Raw genomic sequence first — 19,291 nt, 5'->3', positions numbered from 1 at the left:
AATTCTCACATCTCGGAACTTTACTGCAGAACGCTGACGTCAGTCTTTCAGCGTGTCTCTTCTCCCCTCGGTGAATGTCGACTCCAGGGATCCAGCTCAAGAAGGACCAATTAGTGATAGGTTTGTAGCTTAAACCTATTCGCTGGAACGTTCAAGACAATTCAACTACACAGCAAAAAGCATTGAACACCAAGCAGAGCTCTTATGATTCTCCTATACGAGGGAGACCAACTGGACAAACGCCGTTCCTTTGCTTGACCCCAGTTGCTCTCGTCCGCTCCCTCGTAACACTGATCTTTTATTGAGGTCACATGAATGTGCATAGGTTCATTAACATATGACGTCTACATACACACAAAGAGTACCTCGCCTGTGCGTTGTGTAAGTATGTATGTGTGTATGTGTGTGTGTGCGGGGGGGGGGGTGTCAGAGTGTGACCCCATAAACGACTTCCCTAAACCTGCTAGTCTGGAAGTCCAGCAGTTCATCTAAACAAAAGGCACTTAGAGTAAAACAGATATACGTGTGTTTGCTATACCATATATCAGTAAGAAAAGATACAATCTCTTCCCATGACCCTAAGATTGTGAGTGTGCATGCCAGAACACTCCGGCATGCACACGAAGTCTTTGTAGACTCCTAAGGATCACACAGCCTATCACTACACAATCGATTATACACCTCTAAGCATATATGGTTAAATATTTCTAAGCATAAATGACAATCAACAATATAAGCCTGACAGTATCCAAGATGGCCGACTTCTAAATGGCCACCATGGTCACCACCTATCTTGAAGAGTTTGCCCCCCTCACATATATTAATTTGCCACAAACAGGACTTTTAATATCACCGACCATTCCTGTTTTATTACAGTGTATCCATATAAATGGCCCACCCTGTACATGTTAGCAGTTTAAGAGCAACTTTGAGCAAGGAGGAACCTAAGACCTTTTACCTGAGTGAGGAGGTTTGGTGGACCTCTATGATAGATATGACACATTCTTTCAAATTACATATATGTTTGATCCAAATCATCGATACATGTAACAGAAATAAATCAATCTTACAAATGCATAAAATAGATAACTATAGACATACAGTACCCTGGATATAGTGTCATTATGAATACTATAATATAATAAATATAAATAAATATAAAGCCATATTCTAAGTAACAGACCTGGCTGTGCAACAGCAACACCAGGAAGATCTTTATGTGTGTGAAGTGTTTTGTAACATATGAAAAATAAAGCAAGTCATCATGTTGGGTCTGCGCTTCCACAGGCCCCGCTGGTTTAGAAACTTATTCTCGTTAATGAAAGAAACAAGACAGAACATCTTTTATTTGCTAGCAAGGGAGGTCCCGGTCAGTGTCTCAGAAAAGCACTCTGAATCCTACCACAGACTGACCTCAACTCAGGCCTCCGCTCGCTGACTTTTATTGAATAACAGTTACAACACACACAATAGTTTACACAAGCACCTCCCTTCGTAAACCCCCTGTATGGTTCTAAAAGATAAGGCACTGTGTGTGTATGTGTGTGCACGTATAAGCACCTGTATGCATGTGTATGCATGTGCAAGAATGTGTGTGTGTGTGTGTGTGTGTGTGTGTGTGTGTGTGTGTGTGTGTGTGTGTGTGAGAATGTGTGAGAATGTGTGAGAATGTGTGTGTCATGGGGGTGCGTTTGTGTGACCTCCTGCTCACCAAAAGGATCATAAAAGCAGGAAGCTTACCACACAACAAACAGATCTTTCAGATAGGATGTGCTTACAATAAAACCTCCCCCAGCACCAGAGTGGCTGGAGAGGTGGTCAGAGACAAAGGAATGTCTTTGATCCTATAGTTTGAACTGAGACTTTACAAATTTAAGAAACACAATGACAACATTTAACAATTTGACTCCAACACATCACAATAGTAAAAGTGCTGTAGTGTTTATGTGCTAATGTTAAACTGCCTCAGTTCATCACTGCTATGTTGTTGGATTTTTCAAGTTATGAGATATTTTCATGTTTTGATGCTGACTTTACTGGCTTGACAGATGTAAGCTAATCTTTTGGGATTTTGAGCACAAACATCATCCCTGCACAGTCCAACCTGCAGGATTGGAGGACCCAGTGTGCAGACTCCAGGAGGTGAAAAGTGCACTCAAAGTAGCTTAACTGCTGAACATCAAAATAACTAAACTGAAAATTAAAAGAAGGCAGGCAGAAAACAGTGTAGAATGAGGGAGATCACAACACAGACCAAGGAAAACACAGATCCTATATACACAGAGGGATAACGCGGGGATGAGGCACAGGAGGAGAGCACAGCTGGGAGTAATGAAACATGACTAGACCAAGGAGAAGCAAAACTGCAGACATCAACATCGGACGCAGACTGTCAAAGAAAAACAGGAAACATAACACAGCAAAGCGGATCTGACACTGAGACATGAAAAAAGGCATTACACTGAACACAGGGAAGGCATATAAGCAAAAACCTAAGACTGGAAATCAGGAGATACTAAAGAACATACAACACAGAAACAAAATAATAGAATAATAGAAACACTAAGTAACAGGATATAAACAAACAAAATCAAAACCTTTGGGTTAACCAAAACACATCCATTTAAATAATAGCAAGAGGTTGGCTGTGCCTTCACTTATGTATCTATGTTTGAGAAAATGCCAGAACAAACAAGTTCCAAATATACTGCTTCTAAGACATCTGCCATTTCTTCTGGCTGTGGCATTTGTATTTGGAATCCAAAGCGACAGGTATTTCCAGCATTTGGAACAAGGTAAACTGAGATGAGACTAAAATGAGACTTCTTGTGAAGAGCTAGCTGTTTGTGAAATCGGATATCAGCAGTTGACACCCTATCTATTTTCTTTGCAACTCCTCCCTTCCTACCTTTGTGTATTATGACTTCTAATGTGTCAGTGGGATTTAAAACAAACTGCCCTACGTACTGTACATTTTAATGACATGATTGGATTGTTTTGCAATCTATGTGAGGAAGAACAGTAACAACCATTTAGGTTTTCTTTATCAAGAAAAAACACACACAATAAAACACTTATAAATCATTGTCATTTTCAGAATTTTAATTTTTTTCCTGTTTTCATTTTGATGCAAGATTTTTTTTTCAGTTTTAAACAAAAACTAATAAAATTCCAGAATAAACAAGTTCCAAAGATACTGTTTCTAAGACATCTGCCATTTCTTCTGGGTGTGGGATTTGTGGTTGGAACCCAAAGCAACAGGTATTTTCGGCATTTGGAACAAGGTAATCTGAGATGGGACTAAAATGAGACTTTTCATGAAGAGCTAGCTGTCTGTGAAATCAGATATCAGCAGTGGACTCCTTATCTATTACATACCTAGTATTTAATATTAAAAAAATGCAAAACCTTGTAACACAATTGGTTCTGAAATGTCATTTGTGCTATATCACATATCTATGGTCTGCTTGGTTAAGTAATCACTTGCGCCATATACAAAACGCTATGTAGTAGTAGTTTTTACTTTACTATACAGTGAAGTAACATCAGAGGTGGTTCTGTTTTCAGTTTGAATATATTTTTCTCTTTTCTGATGCAAGTTTGATTAAAGTATAAAAGCATTTGGTGTCTAAGTATTAAACCTTACATGCTGTTCATAAATAGATATTCTCTTCAAAATCTAATCTTGTACTTGAGTCTAACTGTTGGAGTCAAATTGCTAAATGTTGTCATTGTGTTACTTAAATTTGTAAGTCTTGGTTTAAACTGATCAAAGACATTCCTTTGTCTCTGACCACCTCCCCAGCCTGTTGTAATGGTGGGGGAGGCTGTAGTGTTTTATTATAGGGAAATCCTATATGAGGGTTCTGTTTTTCTTGTTTAGTAAACTTCCTGCCTTTATGACCCTTTTGTGGGCAGGAGGTCACACAAACGCACGGCCAAACAAAAACACACACACACACACATACAGATGCTCGCACATACATGCACACACACACACACACACACACACACACACACACACACATAGTGTTTAACCTTTTGTGATCATAGGGTTTTTTTTTTTTTTACAATGGGTGGTGCTTGTGGTGGTGCGGGGCAAGAAAATAAAGAGTGATTATCATCATTGTTTTATATTTTATTCAGACAGTTACCTCCCAGTCACAATCGTTAGTTGTTGAATCAAGGAAAATCTGATGTTTTTCTTTCAACCTACACATAAAATAAAACAGATACCACACCACACTGTGTGTACTGTGTTAATGAGTAAATCAAGGATTTATTTAAAAACGTTGAACATATTGTTACGAAATAAATAGATATTTTTAAGGCTTATCTGCTCATTAGATTGTTTTATGAGAGGCCCAGACTTGACTATGTCACAGGCCGACCATAAACTGCATATTTTTGCAGAATATGAGCAACAGACAGAGTGAAACTAGGTTCAGGCAGGTTGCCCTGGCAACGGACGTCAGAAAGGGGAAGTTATTGCAAGCTGCACAGGAAGTTTTAGTGCACAGGCATATTAATAAATCAGACACAGAAAAGAGGAACTGAATAGAAGGAGTTTTGTTTGTAATGAAACTGTGTGTGACATGTGTGACGTCTGAAGTACCGAAATAACACCATATAAGACACATGTTGAGCTTGTAATGTTAGAGATCCTGCAACTGGCGTTTCGGCTGTGCAGGGGTCTCTCTCTTCCAGAAGATGATTGAATAAAAAGAAATATAAAATGTTTTGACCACTATGAGTCGGGTTTTCTCTGTTCTATCATGGGGACAAAAGAACCGGGGTTATGTGTGGTAATGTTTAAACATGTATTTCTCTTGTCACGGCAACTTCTTGAGAGATGACTCAGTATGCAAATTAGTTGGATGACTGGCGACAGGAAAAGAAAAAGAGGAACTTGGGTTTCCTGTCTGACTGTAGGAGTGAAGCTTGCACTTGAAGAGACACTGTGACTGTGTGGCGTTTGACAAGATTTTCTGTGTATTGAGCAGGTGAAAGTATGTCAGTTGACCTCAGAGTCTCAGGATGCTGAAGAACTTGTGGCAAAACTTTTCTGTGTTTAAGATTTTTGGGGTTGTTGTTGTAGTGATGGGTTGATTGTGTCGGTTAGGTTTGGGTTGTCTTCTTATTTTGATAGAGAGAGTTTTATTAAACATGGACATGTATTAGAGGGGCCCATTATTTTTGTAACAGTGCACTTAGAAAACCTGGCAGGTGATTTTGTTTTGTGCTTTGATGAGCTAATAATCAGCTCTCTTTTTTCTCATTTTTGTTCTAAGCAGGCCTGCAAGAGAGTGAATTAACAGCGCTGTAAAAAAAATTCCGGGAAAACAGATATAAGGTGAACTTTTCCAGATTACAATGGGCTAAGGGAAAGGCTACCGTTGGGGATCTGATCAGGTTGTATCTAAAAGGATTGCAGTCAATCCAGTAAAAGAGCATAAAGAACTCTTTTCCTAAAAAACAAAAAACAAAAATAAAACAAATGAATGAGCTCATGTTGCTGCGGGTGGAGAATCTGATTATTTGCGCTGGAGTCTCCACCGTGCCAGAAAGAGAAAGAGGATGCTTTGCTTTGCTTTATTTTGCTTTTGCCATGAGCAGGAGGAGTGAAAGACTTAATTTTGGGGATGCTGATTTTGGGTTGCTGATGTTTGCTTTGAGAAAATTTCTGTTTTATTGACTGGGGTTAGATTATGGTATTATATTATATTGTTGGGAAAATGCCAAATGCTAAATGGGAGAAACTTTTTGATATCTCATGTTACTATTAACTGAGGAAACACATGACTGTGTTGTTTAGCATAATCACTTATGTTATACCCTAGGCTTTTAACATGTAAGTAAACTTAATGAGATAAATAAGGAATTAGTTCATTTTTCAAGAGTGAAATGAAAAAGGGGGAATGTTACGAAATAAATAGATATTTTTAAGGCTTATCTGCTCATTAGATTGTTTTATGAGAGGCCCAGACTTGACTAGGTCACAGGCCGACCATAAACTGCATATTTTTGCAGAATATGAGCAACAGACAGAGTGAAACTAAGTTCAGACAAGTTGCCCTGGCAACGGACGTCAGAAAGGGGACGTTATTGCAAGCTGCACAGGAAGTTTTAGTGCACAGGCATATTAATAAATCAGACACAGAAAAGAGGAACTGAATAGAAGGAGTTTTGTTTGTAATGAAACTGTGTGTGACGTGTGTGACGTCTGAAGTACCGAAATAACACCATATAAGACACATGTCGAGCTTGTAATGTTAGAGATCCTGCAACTGGCGTTTGGGCGGTGCAGGGGTCTCTCTCTTCCAGAAGATGATTGAATAAAAAGAAATATAAAATGTTTTGACCACTATGAGTCGGGTTTTCTCTGTTCTATCATGGGGACAAAAGAATCGGGGTTAATAATATGTATTAAAGAAAACTTTTATACCGTATAAGTTGGTTAAATAGACATTTACAACGATCACTCAATTTTTGGCATAGCGTTACAATGATTTTGGGAATAAAAATAGAATTTTAGCAATTTCATGGTTATTTTTTGGACTTCTTTTGTTTTATTTTTGCCTTTGTAGCAACTCAGACTCTTTTGGCCCTCCCTTTGACAAACAACCCCTAAGCTACTTTATGATAAATAACTGTATGATTTCTACAATTTCTCGGTCTTCAGAGGAACCTGTTAGAGTAGCTTTATAAAACTACAATATTCTATAGCAACAGTGAAACTTTGTTTGCAAATGAGGCATCCAGGTACAGCATTTCTAAAAGTATGCACAATAAATACATATGTATCAGCTCCACAAACTAAAGAACTGTGTCCATCATTAGCTTGACAGCTTCACAAATGTGAAGCCTAAAATATTCCAGTCTCCCTCTAGTGGCTTGCTCAAGTACAGGTAATGTGAGTCTGTTATTTTATGAGAGCATCTGGCCCTCATAGTTTCTGCTGATAAAATTCTGGTCCTTGGACAAATGTAGTTGATTACCCCTGATCTATTTAGACAGGATTTATCATTAGTAGTATAGTATAAGTATAGTATGTAGTGGACAATACTTAATGTAAAGCATTTAGGCTTGATCTTTATTAGTTGCAGAAAAGTCATTACATTTCTCTTTCATAACATTTGATCCTGATTTTATTTGGAAGTGTAGAATGGTATAAACAAACTGAATTGTATGAAAAAAAGTCAAACTTCAAAATTAAAGATGAAGAATGAATGACACAAGGTCATTCTGATTATTTAAAAGGTTAAGAATGTAAAAACAATTCCTCTGTTTGTTTTGATGCATGAATACTTGTTGTTGTTGAAGTGAAAAAGAAAGATGTGGCAAGGTGCTCTGACATAATGATTTGACGAAAGAAGAGTTGAATGTATGAATGATCATGCTGTAAAAATGTAAACACACCTGACTCTGAGGTCACCTGTTCAGTATATAAAGTGCAGTTTAGTGATGGTAAATTCGATTCTTTTTACTGAATCGAGTTTTAATGAGTCACTCACCAAAGTGAATCGGGTTTCTTGAGTCATTTGAGTCACTGAGTCAGTTGACCAGAGAGTGCAAAAATGTCTATTTTCACTCAAACTTAATTTGTTTCTCTTTTAATGTAAATCCTACTGCTAAGATGAATGATTGTAAAAGAAAACAACTATTTTTCTAGGGCAAAAAAGAGCAAAAAAAAATTCTAAAGGGAACATTTATTTATTTATTTTTATTTTATTGGTATTTTCCTTAAACGTGTCAAATATATCTCATCTAAATGTCCACTGAGCTGTGAGCGAGGGGGCGGTAAAGCGCCTTAACATTGGTTGCCAACCAAGAAGAAGAAGAAGCTGTTTGCCAGGAGGGTGGGGGTGAGTGAGTGAGTGAGTGAGTGAGTGAGTGAGTGAGTGATTCGTAACAGGAAGGGAGGGGGTGAGTGAGTCAGTGATTCGTTCAACTCGTTTGAGCTGTGAGCCAGGAGGGAGGGGGTGAGTGAGTGAGTGATTCGCCTTATGCTATGATTCAGCACAGCAAGGGAGGGGGTGAGTAACTCAAATGTGCTGTTAGCATGCTAGCTGAGCGATGCTACTGTGAACCGAGGAGCTATTGTCTTGATGTGAGCTTCTACTCAGGGTTTTTTCTTCCAGTTCAGAGCAGAAATGTTTTTGTTAAGAAACTGGCTGTTGTTTTTTTCCCCACAATTTTAATTATGAGCTAGATATATTTCTACTAATGGAATTAGCTTGCTAAAAGCAACCGGGATGAGTCAGTGAGTCAGTTGCGCTTGTGAATCATGATTCACGAGTCAGTAAAGTGATTCTCGAGTATTGAACGATTCGGTCACGAATCGAACATCACTATTCTCGAGTATTGAACGATTCGGTCACGAATCGAACATCACTAGTGCAGTGACGCTCCTCAGGTTTAGTATCACAGTCCAGGGATTCCAGTAATCTGCAGAACTGATCTGTTCATCACAATGAAGCTGCCGTTTTCTCTGATTCTCCTCTGGGCACTCTCCACCACAGGTAACTACACTCATTTTACCTGCAGGTAGAAAAGAGTCTAATTTAAAGCTTTGAAGCTTTTTTTTAAATCTTACATTGTAATGTTTTTTCCAAAGTTAGTGAGTAGTATTGACTCGACTGTAACCTGCTGTAACCCAATATGAACTTTCAAAACATCTCATATTTGCTATATATTTAAATTGTGATCGTCATTTCTGTGTTTCTCTCCTGATTGCAGCTGGAGCCCTTCTATGCCAAACCTGCACAGATTCGACGTGTTCAACCACAGTAGCAAATACATGTTCATCGGAAACAATGTGTGTTACAGCTACCATTCTAGGTAATGTTTTCTCATATCATATTTCATATTTTCACCAAATTACAACGGCTGTGAAGCTATTTGTGTTTCATCAACATTAACAAACTGCACTTTGAATTTGCAGCTACTTCATCTGGAACTATGACAACACAAATCTACAAGGCATGTGCATCTTCCTCCCTGTGTCCAGCCGTAACCTCTCAGACAGTTTCAGTCGACCTGGGTTTTCAAAGTGCTCTGGCTTCTGCTCAATGCTGCGACACAGATAACTGCAACTCAGCAACTCTGCCAAGTAAGTTAAATACTACGTTGGTCATTGAAGACAAAAGAATAATATAAAGCAATAAAAAAAATCTGATGTTAAGGGTCTCTGTTCTGAAATGAAATGATGTTCTTTTCTGTTTCAGATCCTGCTTCTCAGTCAAAAAATGGTGGGGTATGCAACGTTTGTGACCCTTCCACTGGTCAGTGCTCCTCCACATTACAGTGTCAGGGAGTGGAGAACCAATGCTTCCAATCAACTAGTGAGTCTTTATGTTGTATCAGTTGTGTCACTGGTTTTCTATCAAAGATGAGTTCAAATTCTTTTGTGAGACATCTGACATATGAAAGAGTGGAAACATTTACCCTAATTTATACTAAATGTTACCAACAGGTGTGAAAGTTACTGTGATAGGATTTAAAGTCAGATAAACCAACATTTTAAAAAGCCGTTTAGTTGTTCTTTGTGTGAAATATATTGAGCTTCCCTGAAAGTAGCCAATTTAAAACATATCCTGAAATTCTTCTTTTTGATCTGCAGTCAACAGCGGCACCAAAACGTTTACAGCTTACGGCTGTGCATCTTCAAACCTGTGTGCAGCTGCTTCAAGCCTGGGATCTCTACCTTTCATGCAGAGCGTTGGTACCATAGCCAGTGGACCAACCTGTTTTGCTGCCCCAACTACAACCGCTGCCCCAACTACAACCACCGTCCCAACTACAACTACAACAGCTAAAACTACAACCACTGCCCCTACTACAACTACATCTACAACCACTACAAGTACAACTACAACAGCTACAACTACAACCACTGCCCCAACTACAACTACAACAGCTACAACTACAACCACTGCCCCTACTACATCTCCAACGATTAAAACTACAACCACCGCACCAACTACAACTACAACCATGGGTGATACAAATGAATCGTTATAGTTATAACAAAACTTGCTTAGGAAATAAAAGAAAGAAGCACAATTTCTATTTCCTATTTATTGATTTATTTTGCTTTGTGCTTTTTATTTTCTGCATTTCTCTCTCTCTAATCTGATCTATAATACTAGTGATTGGATCTACAAAGGTGCAATGGCGTGTCATGTGCCACCCTAAAATAATCTCTTTCCACCGCTAGTGGCACCCAAGTGTTGCATTTGACAGTATTGTTTATTAAAATAAGCTAGCATTAACACTTTGATCCTAGCTACAGTTAACACTGTGGTATTTTCCTCTTGTGGTTGCGAAAGTATTTTTTGAACTTGCACAAATAATTTGTGTGGCATCTTATTGTGACACCTGATTGTTGTCTAATTTTAGTTTTAAACGCATGTACAAAAACACCAGATGCATTGGCTGCACTTTTTGGCTAAATAGTTGTATAGAACTTTATTGTTTACAAAATTTGGGTGTAGGTCTTTAGAATTTAGGAAATTTAGGAAATTTCTGTAGCCCCTGCTGATGATAAAGATACAATAAAGCCCTTGTCCTATAACCTTCTGTGTTTCAGTGTTAAACGGGGAACATTTCAGACATCTACTGATATAGGTTTATTTGGTGGTGTGGAGGCTGCTGCTTACAATCCTCTGTGTAGTTTTCACAAGCGCTGGCAGAGTCATCTACTTTGCCATAGAGCAGATTCCATGCCACACTGTGATGCAGGAGCACAGGGAAGTCTCTACCACACATCTGTAGAATAGTTTCAGGACTCAGCTTCCAAGTCCAGCGTTCCTTCACCTCCTGAGAAAGTAGAGTGTGCTGGTGCACCTTGTTAACCACAAAGAAAAAGTTGTGGCTCCAGGTAAGGTCCTCAGAGGGATGTTCAACAAGGTACTTAAAGCTGAACACCTTTTCAGCTACTCCTCAATGTGTAGGGGTAGAAGGGAGTTTCTACCCTTCTTGAAATGCAGAGATTGTTATCCTTGCACCATCTCTTCAGCCTTTTTACCTCCTGCCTGTATTCAGATTCATCATTCCACCCCATCTATCCCACACGTAATATCTTAACTGTAAAAGTTAATTACAGTACAAGAAAAAAAACTGGACAGCCATCTGCAGTTGATATGGTACATAATGATGTGCTATATGGTGGCTAGCTACACAGCTATGTTTAGCATAATATAAAAATAGTAAAGCTGGAGGATGAACGCCATCTTTTTTCCACTCGACAAAAGTTATTGTGAGGGTTCCCGATGGTTAGCGAGAAATGCAATCGCATGCCAGGTAGCATTGGGAAGGTTACTTTTAAAATGTATTCCACTACAGATTACAGAATACATGCCCCCAAATGTATTTTGTATTGTGTTCCATTACGTAACTCAATGAGAGTAATGTATTCTGAATACTTTGGATTAGTTAATATATTATCAAGATTTTTACAACTACATGAATGTACTATTGCTGTGTGATTTATTACTATTACTAACTACTACTCACAGCAGTGGTTATTATATTTACATGCTTCCACCTCCCACTTCTGGTTGGTGACAACTCGTACTTTTTGACTCTCCTTTTTCTCCCTTCCTCATGCTCACAGACAGATAACAGGTATGGCAGTCCATTCCCCCTGCAGCACGGACTACACTGCCCATGAGGCTACATTCTTTAGGGCTGTGCCTATAACACTCTGCCTATTGCCTTCATATTAAACCAATTTATGAATAATAATTTTTAAAAATATTTCTTCACATCATTATGCAGGTCGCAAGTAGGGGTGACATGGACCGCGAGATTAAGACACAGGTATTAGAGCCTCTAAATGCGTGTTTTGTTTGGGTTTGCACCGCCGTGGAATTACCAAAAATAGAGAGGGCATAGCCTAACATATGAAACAGGAAAAGACCGCCATGTAATCCATTTATTTCAACAAAGTAACTGTATTCTGAATATCAGCTTTCTAAAAGGTAACTGTAACGGAATATAGATACTCATATTTTATATTTTAAATACGTAACGGCGGTACACGTATTCCATTACTCCTCAACACTGATGGCAGGATGCTGTAAACGGACCAAACTTCAGACAAGAGAACAACTGAGAGGTTAGTCATTAATATTCTGCTGCATGGGCTGAGCTGTAGTTACATCATAATGTTTTTAAAAACTGAGCTTTAAAATGAATTGTGGTAATAAAAACTGAGAAAGGACGACAATGACTGCTTTTAGGGGCTTGTTCGGATTAAACAGAACAAAATACAAAGCCTTAAAACATATTAAAAACACAACAGCCTCAATAAACACAGAGTCATTTTGACCATGAAGCAGGTTTCATACTTCATCCCTTAAAGACCGGGTATCCCACCTGCTATGAATGTTTTCATGCAGTACAGTTGTTATTATTATCACTTGTCTGGTGTACCACAAGGCTGTGTGATGAGCCCTTTCCTTTACTCCCTCTTCACCCATGACTGCAGACCTGCTGATGGTTCCAACACCATCATTAAGTTTGCAGATGACACCACGGTGATTGGCCTCATCAGTGACAACGATGAGGCCGCCTACAGGGAGGAGGTGGATAGTCTGGCTGAGTGGTGCAACAGAAACAACCTGCTGCTTAACACTGAGAAGACTAAGGAGCTCATCGTGGACTACAGGAGGAATGCTGACCCACATCCACCCATCTACATTAAAGGGATGGCTGTGGAGCGTGTGAGCAGCTTCAAGTTCCTGGGTGTCCACATCTCCGAGGATCTCATCTGGACGACCAACTGCTCCAAGCTGGTCAAGAAGAATCACCAGCGCCTCTTCTTCTTGAGGACTCTGAGGAAGAACCACCTGTCCTCAGACATCCTGGTGAACTTCTACCACTGCACTGTCGAGAGCATCCTGACCAACTGTATAACAGTCTGGTACAGGAACTGCTCTGCCTCGGACCGGAAGGCGTTGCAGAGGGTTGTGAAAACTGCCCAGCGCATCGCCGGAGCACCACTTCCTTCCATAAAGGACATCTACAGGAAGCGGTGTCTGAAAAGGGCTGGGAAAATCATCAAAGACCCCAGTCACCCATCACATAGACTCTTCACCCTCCTGCCCTCTGGGAGGCACTACAGGAGCCTCCGGACTAAGACCACCAGGTACCGGAACAGCTTCTTTCCTACAGCTGTCAGACTCCTGAACTCTTCCTCCTGACATCTGACCCACGTTAAACTCATGGACTGAACATACACACACCCACAACCACCTACACACACACACACACACACACACACACACACACACACACACACACAAAAAATGGACAACTGTACCCTCAAACACACAATAATAACATGGACTGAACCACCGTTCAGTCCATGTGTAAAGCGATGTGTGTAAAGCGCTTTGGGGTCCTTAGGGACTAGAAAAGCGCTATATAAATACAGGCCATTTACAGGCCATATCTATATTATTGCTAATATATATTGTAATATATCTATATCACGGCTAAAGCACTTCTGGATGGATGCAAACTGCATTTCGTTGCCCTGTGCATGTGCAATGACAATAAAGTTGAATTCTATTCTATTCTATTCTATTCTGTTTATGACAGTTAAAATAAATAACATTCATATAAAAATATTATTCATAAAAGAATAAGAAATAAAATTAACAATTTACTCGTGTAAACTGTTAAATAGGCCTATACTACTGTACTTTAATGTCGGTCATAAGGGTGGTACTTTAAGAGCCACATATTTCGTGAGGTGGTAGTCATTTTGAAAAGTTTGAGAACCACTGTGGTACGCTATTATGCAGGTGGGGTTTGTGGCTGGACAGTGTAGTTGGCATTTTCAGCATTTAGACTGAACCTGTCAAAAAGCTTTTTTTCTCTCTTTGCACTGTTTAACTTTGTATTTAAATCCTCTTATGTGTTGTTTGACTTGGATGAAAAAACTGTCCCACATACCAGAGTTGTTAGTTTTGAATTTTCTTATTAGGTTTTAGTTTTTATTTCATTTTGACTTTTTGATCTAGTTTAGTTTCAGTTTGTTTCCATTGTGGATTTTTTTGGTTTCAGTTTAGGTTTTATGGTTTGAAAATATTTAGCTTTATTTTTTTTTGTTTCATCGTTGACTTTTTCATCATTATTATATCACTGGCATATGTCAGGGGCACAATTTTGAAAAAACCAGCACAAGCATTGCTATAGAAACACAAAAGATTTTGAAAGCAGTCAGTTTACAGTCTTTTAGTCATTCTCATTAAATATCAAATCTGGCAAGTTGTAATAACATTTTTACCAAACTGAGAGGGGTCGTAGATAATTTAAATTAGATAATTAATTAATTCCAATTTTAATTAATTATTGCCACATTTAATTAATTAATTATTTAATGGTGTATTTAATTATTTCATTATGGCAGTCCTGGCGTTCCATACGTAGATGATTTTGGTTGCCTGTCTAAGGGCCTAAGGACAATTGTACTACAATGGCAAAAAGCATTGGACACCAGGCAGAGCTCTTTGTGTGATCTCGTGCACAAGGGAGAGAGCTGTGACGAGCGCTGCTCCTGACGCTCGAACCCCAGTCACTCTCAGTTAGCTCCCCTGTAGCACTGCTCTTTATTGTGGTTACATGAATATGTATAGGTTCATTAACATATGACGTCTCACATACGCATACATGTAAACAAAGAGTACCAGTCTGTGTGTATGTGTAGGTATGCGTGTGTGTGTGTGTGTGTGTGTGTGTCAAGATGTGACCCTGTGAACGACTCCCCAAAGCTGGTGTAGGAGCCCAGCGGTCCACCAAAACAAAGGGCTCTTATACTTAAACAGATATAGGTGTGTTTGCTATACCATATATCAGAAAGAGAAGGTACAACCTCTCTCATGACCCTAGGACAGGGGTCTGCAACCTTTTACACCCAAAGAGCCATTTGGACCCGGTTTCCACGCAAAAGAAAACACTGGGACCCGGAAATACTTTTTGACATCTAAAATGAAGATAACACTGTATTTATTGTGTTTTACCTTTATGCTTTGTGTGAACAATTAAGGTGTGCTGCTTATGAAATCCATGAAGTGCTACAGAGAAAATTACATTTTATTTATGTAATTAACACATTTTGAACTCTTAAAGAAATATAACAAAAGCAAAGACACCCAGCTGCCTTTGCTTCAGCTGCACCCAACCTTTGGAATAGCCTCCCCGCTTCTATTCGAGCCTTGGACTCTATCCAGTCCTTCAAATCAAGATTAAAAGCATATCTATTTGACTTGGCTTTCCTGACCACTTAATACCCTTTTAATCTTTTAAATTTTAAACTTTTAAATCTTTTATTAGATTTTATTAAATTTATTATTTTTTTATTAATTTTACTGCTGTTTTTGCCTTGGCAGATTTTGTATTCATCTAACTCTCCTGGTCTGTTAGTGCCTCTATCCTGTCTGTGCTAGTGCCCGATTTGTACCCTGTTATTGACTTATGTTGACTCTCTATATTACTGTGAAGCACTTTGGTGTGCTTTCGGGTTTTTAAATGTGCTATATAAATAAAATTGTATTGTATTGTATTGTAAAATGATCCATGTAGCAAACAAAAACTCTTGTGAGCCGCCTCCCTTATATCGCCTTTGGGCTTTTGGAGCCTTGACCTGACTTTTAAAAAATAATTGGAAAAAAGCACTATGCTGCTAAAAAATGAAAAATAGATATTTGCAAAATTCTGCCTAAATATGTATTTTACCTGGTTAATGTGTGTGGCGGGGCGTGGTCTGCACCGCTGCTGCAGTGGAGGCGGACGCACCTGAGCAGCACCCGCAATCACGCCTTGCTGCCTTAATGTCTGTGCTATCTATGCTGTTGTGTTCGTATGTGTCAGGCTGTGAGCTGAAAAGCTACAACCGGCTGTATGCGTACAGCAACTGTGTGTAAAAAGTGGTCAATAAAGAGATGCTGAAAAGCATGCTCATGGAAACATCGTCGGGTCTGCCGTGGCAATGTTTACAATGGGACTTCTGCTCCTGAACCTCTGTGCACAGCGTCTGCAAATCGGGCCTGTACTAAGTCACTTTCATCTTTACGCAGTAAGCTGTCATCTGTGAGGCATGAGCGGTGTTTGTCTTTAACATAGTTCACGGTGGAGAACAGCTGCTGACATAATGTGGATCCGAAGATCCATAATTGACCTACCTAGGGTTGAAAGTCTCGATAAATGCACGGCGTTTTGGCGGATATACCGGCTTCCGCGAGTCTGACGCTTATTTTGGGCGATGAAAAAATAATAGAATATAATTTTATTTTTAAATTTCAATATCACAATAATCTTCCAATTTAGAACTACAAGTTAAAAAAGAACTAACATAAATAAAATACACTTCAGCTAAATACTTATAATTTATTTTCCCAAACCACGCGGAGCCGCAGTATAAGGACTAAAGAGCCGCATGTGGCTCCGGAGCCGCAGGTTGCCGACCCCTGCCCTAGGAGGTGTGTGACTTATGCCAGAACACTCTGGAAGAGGAGAGAACGTACTCCCCTTTTCACGGTAGACAGGGTTGTTGCAGACCTCCTAGGATAAGACATTCCTTCAATCTACAAACGATTATATACTTCTAAGCATATATGAGTATATATTTCTAAGCATAAATGACAATCCAACAATATAAACCTAACAATAACTCTCACCTTCTCTGCTACAGGCTTGTCTCCTTTTGAAGCATCCAAAACTCAGCTCTTTAATTTCTCTGTGGGATGCTTTTCCTCAGTGGTCTGGAAGAACAAAATGCTCAGACATCTTACCTGGCTGCTCTTCTGCTCAGCCAGATCACTGCAACAGGAAGAAAATGTCGGACATCTTGGCTCATTCATTTCGCCTCTCACTTCGATACTCACCTGGTTGCATCTCCCTTGGAGCACATTACTCCTCACTTTCCAAGTAAGCATGATTTCTAGTAAAGACTCGTCTTGCTTCCGGTATTCTCTGCCTGACAATAATCCGCCTCTCCTTCTGTTGCAGTAGGCTCCACACCTGTGACTCTCACTCCCTGCCGAGCCCTTGTGGGTAGAATTACTGAGTTAAAAACAGACTTGTGGGTCAACTTCACGTACCAGCCAACTGGCCTTCCGACAAAACTGAGTGGGGAAATGTTTATTATTATTATTTTTTGCTCAAGGTGATATTGATATGAAGTAACAACCAATCCAACCCACACATGCAAAGAAATCAAACCATAGATCTCTCAGTATAGTGCTGTCCAGGACCCAGAGCTCATAAATTTTTGTACCTGTTTATTTTCTTTCTGTGTGTAGAGTTTTGTTGTTTTCTCTCTTTTTTCGCTCCCGTCTCTCAGTGTGTGCTCCCAGGTGTTTTGGGTCACCTGAGGAATCGCGACCCAGAAGTCTTCCTGCGCTGGAGGATGCCTCACCTGCTGCTCGTTATCTGCGGGCAGCTGCAGCAGATCAGGCTCATCAGGGGAGCCATATTTAAGAGTGTGGCTGAGCTCTGGTCAGCGCTGGATCCTAGTGTAAAAACCGTTAAGTACAGACTTCTGTGTGAATTAGTGAAGACCTCGCTGCTGTGGATTTCATGCTGAGCTGTGTGTGTTATGTGTCACCAGGAGTTGGGAGTGGCGAGTCAGTCACAGAGAGAAGTCACGGATGGGTCTGGGGGTTTTTTGGAGTCGTCACCATTCACTTCCACAGACACTTGCACTGTGTGGGATTCGCGGAGGAATCGCCACGGGAGCTACAGTGCTTGGAATCTGTACTTGGACTTGTTGTTTTGCACGCACTACTCATTACAAAACTCGCTAAGGGGGTCTGAAAACTCGCTAAATATAGCGATAAGATCGCTAAGTTGGCAACACCGCGTGGTGATGAAGGAAATGCTGGGCATTTATTCCTCCAGGACCTGAAGCTCCGTAAAGCACCCCTCCAACAGCCAAACCCATCTGTTCTCTGATTGGATTGTTAAATTTGTGATTGACATGACATTGACCAAGCAGCTGACAGGGTCAAAATTTGTACATGTAAGTTGAAATCCACACCCAGCCAGGGAACCTGAGTGCAGAGTTTTGCACTTAGTTTTTTGCTTTATATCTGTAACCAGACCTTAACAAAAAAACTTATAACTCGTGTAAATATTTTTTACAAACACAAATCCTTTTTACACACAAATTCTCATCTATAGATGCACAAAGATAACATTTTAATATATTTTGGTTTACAAGGTTACAAAGCTCAGTACACAAATACACATTTGATTTACAAGTACAAAATATTTATGACCACAATTTGAGCCCATACTATTCCAGCAAAGTTTCTCAAAAAAATCTTGTCATAATCTGTATAAAAAATAAAAAATAAAAAAAAATTCCAGGACATGACAAATAGAACAGAGGGATTATAATAGTGGCCACAAGGGAAAAACATTATCTGGACATCTTGAGAATTTTTAGAAAATGAGATTTATCTGTTTTTAGATATTTTAGTTTCTATTTGAAACTGAATTTTTTAAGTACTTATTGTAAATATATGTTTTATAATTGTTGAAAACCTTGGAAATTTAACTAAAGCTTTCACTAGCATGTGTAAAAACAACATGGGTGATTTTATGTCCAAAATATCTGTGTTCTGTTCAAGTGTTTTTAGTCTAACGTAATAACACTTTGTACCACAAGATGGTATGCTGAATCAATATAACCCATTAAGAACGTGTTTGTATTCACCAGGTTGGCCTGGGAAAAGGCACTTGACGAAATAAGGAAGCTATTTCAGCTAGGCTGCTACGTCAAAAAACACCTACACACCCACTGGTAAAACACACCCTGCTGGTTAAAGCATCTTTAAATACTTCTTTCTGAGTTTGCAAAATGAGAAAAAAGATAATTTCTATAAAGATTAAATTCTGAAATGATGATTTTTATCTACAGTGCCATCAGGTATCAGCGCTTCAGTTCCAGTCAAGGGCTGCGTGTCTGAAAACATCTGTACAGCAGTGTCCAACCTTTTAAGTCTCCCTGTCTTGAGTCTTGGGAACGTCAGCTGTTGTGATAACAATTTGTGTAATACTGCTCTAACAACAACAACATTCATCTATCTTCTATTTGGACTCATATATATTATCTATTAGAAGAAAATAAAAAGGCATGAAACACCGTTGAAGCATCAGAAAGGCTCAGAAAACCCCTTTTTCAAGACCTGATTTGGCTTACGAAATCCAAATTTAGATAAGAGGCTGGAGTCTGTCTGAAGCTGAGGTTCAATAAAAAGGCATCAATATAAAACAA

At 39.3% G+C, this 19,291-nt stretch overlaps 1 protein-coding gene and 1 long non-coding RNA gene across 3 annotated transcripts; one reads left to right on the top strand and one right to left on the bottom strand.

Annotated features, from left to right (window-relative positions):
- The first annotated feature begins 8,203 nt into the window (after positions 1-8,203).
- On the top strand, positions 8,204-10,899 carry LOC109195019 (integumentary mucin C.1-like). The gene is made up of 5 exons (XM_025899492.1): positions 8,204-8,522; positions 8,740-8,841; positions 8,945-9,112; positions 9,228-9,344; positions 9,623-10,899. Exons 1-5 carry the CDS (start codon positions 8,474-8,476, stop codon positions 10,021-10,023), a joined length of 837 nt encoding a protein of 278 aa, XP_025755277.1. The 5' UTR covers positions 8,204-8,473; the 3' UTR covers positions 10,024-10,899.
- A 5,569-nt stretch (positions 10,900-16,468) lies between these two features.
- Positions 16,469-18,453, bottom strand: LOC109195059 (uncharacterized). 2 transcript variants are annotated; one of them, XR_002056732.2, is made up of 3 exons: positions 17,288-18,453; positions 16,896-17,057; positions 16,469-16,830 (listed from the first exon to the last, which is right to left on the bottom strand). It is a non-coding gene; the product is annotated as an uncharacterized LOC109195059 (long non-coding RNA). The 2 variants fall into 2 exon arrangements; XR_002056733.2 differs by having other exon boundaries at positions 16,469-16,772.
- Between the last annotated feature and the right edge of the window lie 838 nt (positions 18,454-19,291).

The sequence above is a fragment of the Oreochromis niloticus genome, linkage group LG17 (assembly GCF_001858045.2).
Source record: "Oreochromis niloticus isolate F11D_XX linkage group LG17, O_niloticus_UMD_NMBU, whole genome shotgun sequence".
Taxonomy (NCBI): domain Eukaryota; kingdom Metazoa; phylum Chordata; class Actinopteri; order Cichliformes; family Cichlidae; genus Oreochromis; species Oreochromis niloticus.
Note: the sequence above shows the minus strand (reverse complement) of the source record. Positions and strands in the feature narration are given on the sequence as shown.